Source organism: Phalaenopsis equestris, unplaced genomic scaffold (genome assembly GCF_001263595.1).
Source record: "Phalaenopsis equestris unplaced genomic scaffold, ASM126359v1 Scaffold209375, whole genome shotgun sequence".
NCBI lineage: Eukaryota > Viridiplantae > Streptophyta > Magnoliopsida > Asparagales > Orchidaceae > Phalaenopsis > Phalaenopsis equestris.
The window spans coordinates 103,855-108,881 of NW_018228544.1; the positions used below are offsets into that span (position 1 = coordinate 103,855).

The following is a 5,027-nucleotide window of genomic DNA, read 5'->3' on the forward strand; positions in this document are numbered from 1 at the left end:
TGGGTTATCGTGCGCGGGTGGAGGAGCTTAATGGTTATGAGGCGGCCGTGGCTCCGCATACCGACCGTCTCAGGTAGACCCTGGACCATTCCTTTTGTATATATATATATAACAAAACAAAATAAATAAATAAATAGTTTAGGAATTCATAATATCATGGCCAGTAATTAATAATGGAAAGAAAGTTATGCAACAGAGCAATCATTAAAAACACCCTGGAAAATAATTACTGAATACTTAGAACAGAACACTAACTTTATTAAAAATAAAATAAAAACAACTTGTTAGGGGGTAGAGAAGTAATAATAACAGTATCAGCTTACCCAGTTGTGTTATTAAAGCTATGAGCTTTTACTAATAATTGCGTAAAAGTAATGATTTTAGAGGTTAGGTGCCTATCAACCATTTAAGTTTACCAGAATTGATTAAATTTCTAAAAATAATAATAATAAAACAAAAATAAAATGAAACATCCCTCTCAAACAATGCTTAGGACGTAAGATTAAGTCTCAACTACAAGATAATTAATTATTTGGCATTCTAAAAGATAATATTTTTGGCAATAGACAATCATTGTTTATAAATATTTTAATTAATATTTTGCAAAGGTAATGCTCATAATCCTCTTATAAAAATCATCTTTTTCTTCGATTTCCAACTACTCAGACACAAACTTCATATATCAAAAGGAAAAAAAAATCAAATAGTTATCAAGCAGCATTAATTATAACAAAAAAAACTCAATAACCTACCTTCATTGCAGGTGGCTTGACAAAGCAGCAATCCTGCAAACAAATGAAATTTCAGCTTCAGAATCTGTCGATCCAGAAACAAAGGCTGTTAAAACAAATCAAACATCAACTGTAACAGAGGTAGAAGAAGTTAAAATGGTGTTAAAGCTGCTACCAATTTGGGCAGCCTGCATCATGTTCTGGACCATATATTCTCAAATGACCACCTTCTCAGTAGAGCAAGCCACCTACATGAACCGCAGAATTGGCTCCTTTGCTTACCCTTCAGGCTCCCTCTCCTTATTCCTCTTCATCACCGTCCTCGTCGTAACCTCCCTCAATGAGAAACTCTTTGTCCCCCTCGCCCGCCGCTTCACGCACAATGTTCAGGGCATCACGAGCCTACAAAGAGTAGGCATCGGCCTCATCTTCTCGGTGCTTGCCATGGCGGTCGCTGCAGCGGGTGAGATGGGAAGGGGAGGGCGGCTTCAAAATGAGGGAAAGAACAGTATAAGTGTGTTCTGGCTTGTTCCTCAGTTCTGCTTGGTTGGTATGGGGGAAGGGTTTGCTTATGTGGGGCAGCTGGAGTTCTTCATCCGTGAGGCGCCGGAGAAGATGAAGTCAATGAGCACGGGACTGTTTCTTAGCACCTTATCAATGGGGTTCTTCTTGAGTAGTGTTTTGGTGACTGTAGTTGATAAAGTTACAAGCGGGGGGTGGATCAAGAATAATTTGAATAAAGGGAGGTTGGATTATTTTTACTGGATGCTTGCGGTTCTTGGTGTACTGAACTTCCTAGTTTTCTCGGTATTTTCAAGCAGACATCATTACAAGGTCCAGAAGTATCAGTGGACGAAGAATCAGGGTGAGGAGCTCAAGGTATGGACTGATGAAAGCTCTGAAGTTAAACAGCATGGAGAAGTTGTTTAGGAAAGGCTTGGTTTTTGTGTGGATGCGGCATTTGGATTTGTTCATGGAAGCCTGCGCAAGATGGGTATGATGATATCTACGGTTTTTAATTGTTCTATGAGTCGGTGTTGATGCCGAAATGTGAATTGATGAGTGGAAGAATGTGAGTCAAGAGCTGCAAAGTTGGATGCTCCACAATGGCCGTTCTTTGAAGCTGGAAGAGATTATGTTTAGCAATATGTAGTAATGTTTGCAACTTTGAAGATAATTAGTAGAACAAATTGCATCTTGAAGCTCCAGTGCTTATTAGCATCATATTCCATGAGAAAATTAAGAAAATAAACGATCGACCATTTAAAAAAACTGTTTTTTTAAACCCAATAATACGCTTCAGATCTCATTAGAAGACACGCTCCAAATCATTGAAAACATGGTAAAAATCATACAGTAGTGTAAATAAAAACCACAAAAGAGAAAGAGAACTGGTTTATCACAGTAAAAGATTTGTATCTCACTTCATGCACAATAATAAAAATGATGGAAGAAAGTTCCACTGGTGCCTTCTCCAGATAAATACAACATGAAGCAAAAACAAAGCTGCATACTTCACATCCAATCTAAAGAACGGGGAACTGTAAATCTCTCGAGTCCTGATTACATACTTTTTTATCAAAAGCTAATTGCCAAAAAAAAAAAAATTAATTAATTCAAGAATAAGGCAATCAACATTTACTAACGTATCAATGATATATTAGTCCTAATAGAAGTGCAATCTCGAACAGTAACATTAAATTCTACGTAGAATCAGAAGTTAAAATGAATACTAGCGGTTTATGGTTCTGTGAATCATATACAGAACTAACGATGCTGCACATGATTTTCCAGGACTCATGGTTGATAGATTGGCTGGCCTCTAAAGATATTAATAAAGGTTATATGGTGAAGTTGAACACACAGATTTATGTGAAAATCCTAGATAGAAAAAATAACGGGTAGCGGAAAAGATTTTACCGTGTCAAAAATGTTACTCTGTGTGTGTGTGTGTTTGGGTTGGGGTGGGGTGGGTTGGGGGCATGGTGCCCCCAAATTGAGTTCAGGGGTGCTGTTCCAGAAAATTTTTTTCTGTACACTATGTCCCAACACCAAGCAACAGTGCCTCAACGTCGATCAGCACCCCAATGCCAAGAATACAGTGCTGCAGCCATCAGTCTAAGTTCAAAATCCGAAAACATGACACTGCAACACTTGGATGTAGCCCCCTTTAGATCGCCGCAGCACTACTATCAGGGCATCCCAATGCAAACAACCGACTTTAGGTCATTTTAACATAAAGTTACAGCTTTACCGATGGAGTATGGGATTTCCGATCTCAAATTTTCTTGAGCAAGGAGTTGATTGTGTGTGTCATTGTGTCCACGAGTGTAGAGAGGTTTGAACGTAGTGTAATTTGTACATTCTCTTTATTTTCTTTATAGTCATTTTTTTTTGTGTGATGTGCTTCTGTAGCTTTTTTCTATTCTCAGAATTTTCCACGTTAAGGGTTGTGTTTTCTTATATTGTACGCTTCTGCTCAATGCTTTGATTCAAATCTCATGAACCAGTTTCTGCTATTCAATTCACATCTCTCACGACGACAACAAAAATTATGAAAAGTGGTCCTGATTATATATATACATGAAATAAGGGTCCATAGTCCATACCATGGAGGCCGCTGACCACGACACCGCACAATCCCTCTGCTACCACCACAACACCCCCAAAAACTTGCTCCCATAACCTTGATTTGCAACATGTTGCACAGCAAACTTCTTGATCCAAACCAAACAGAATTCAAATAAATTATGTGTGTGTGGGGGGGGGGGGGGGGGTGGGCGCGCTTGTGGCAGTGACAATGACAATGATGGAAGGGGCAAAATGGATTCAATGCACTAGGAAGGCGGAGGCAATGATAGCAAAAATGGATGCACAAGGCAAAGGCACTTTAAAAATTGAAGTACGATAATGACTAAGATGTGGACAGCACATTGGCATGCCAACCATGATAACAAAATGATGACACGGCATAGAGATGGTCAACTAGTGTAGAATTGCATTTCAATTATTGCGTGAACTTTTGATTCCTATTTTGCTTGATTTGAAGCATCACATTATGTGACGTAATTCAGTTGGCCCAGTGTAAACCTACACCAAGAGATCATTTGTCTGCATAGCACCCAATTCTCTCCATGACTAATAAGTGGCACTCTGGAGAGGTCAAGCCAAGGCTGCAAATGAACCAATACACATGATGACCAACTTGAATTCCGCTTGTTCAAATTAGTAAATAAACAATTTTGAACATTATTTTATAGCTCAAAGAATAAATGAACCAAACTTGAGCATAGGCCAACTCCGTTATTAATGTTCACAAATAAATTTATTCGTTTTTCAATAAGTAACTTGTTATATATTTAATACTTACATAATATATTATTTAAATAAATTTTTTATAATTATAACTTATTTAATTATATTTTTAATAGTAATATACTATAATTTAATATCAATATGCATATAAATTTAATTTGTTTTTTCTTATTTTTTTATTTCAATGAACTAGTTAGATTTTAAATTGAGATTTATTTAATTTTTTATTTATTTGAAGTTGAAAATTATTTGCTAATAATTTTATATTGAAAAAAACATGGACTCATTTAAAATTTTAGCATGTTTACTAGCATCAAGAAAGAATCAAGTAAAAATCAAAATTTTAATTTGTTATAGAAAATCAAGTACTATTTTGAATTTTTAGCTTATTTAACAAGGCACCTGCCAATCAAATATGATCAATAAAAGAATTAAGCAAGCCATATATCAACGTATATATCAAGACTCGCTCTAGCTCGAATTGAACATAAAGAATTTATGATTCAATCAAGCCAGGTCCAATTCATAACATGCTTGACTCGACTCAACTAGACTCAGCTAGATCACAGTGTTAGGTAAAGGGAAAGTAAAAAAGAACAATGGTGGATGTCTCTATCAACCTCTTTTTGTCAAATCTCTCTCTCTTATTACACGCAATAATTTGTTGCGTGAGATCTAAAAAATGTTCAGTCCATTACGATGAGCCCGGCCTTCATGTTACACCTGGCGTAGGATGTGACCTAAGGTGGTTCTCCGGTGGGTGAATGTGTTTCTGAGATGCTTATGTTCCTGTCCTATCAAATTTGGGTAGCTCAAACCACAAAGCAACAAATCCAGAATAAAAAATCTTGATCAACAATCTTTCAAAAGTTGAATGGAAACTACACCTCTAATAAGGGATGAGGAGGAGTCGCCTGTCCAGCACAAAAAAGTTTATAGGGAATTTACATACATACCACCCAATCCCTTATGTATTTACAT

The 5,027-nt window shown here is 36.7% G+C and overlaps 1 protein-coding gene across 1 annotated transcript in view; it reads left to right on the forward strand.

The window, feature by feature from the left end:
- LOC110036619 (protein NRT1/ PTR FAMILY 6.4) overlaps positions 1–2,172 on the forward strand; it is a gene marked incomplete in the record, with an annotated part of 3,687 nt that extends 1,515 nt beyond the window's left edge. Inside the window, 2 exon segments of the mRNA XM_020741104.1 lie at positions 15–73; positions 764–2,172. Coding sequence (XP_020596763.1) covers positions 15–73; positions 764–1,661 — 957 coding nt within the window.
- Positions 2,173–5,027: the final 2,855 nt, after the last annotated feature.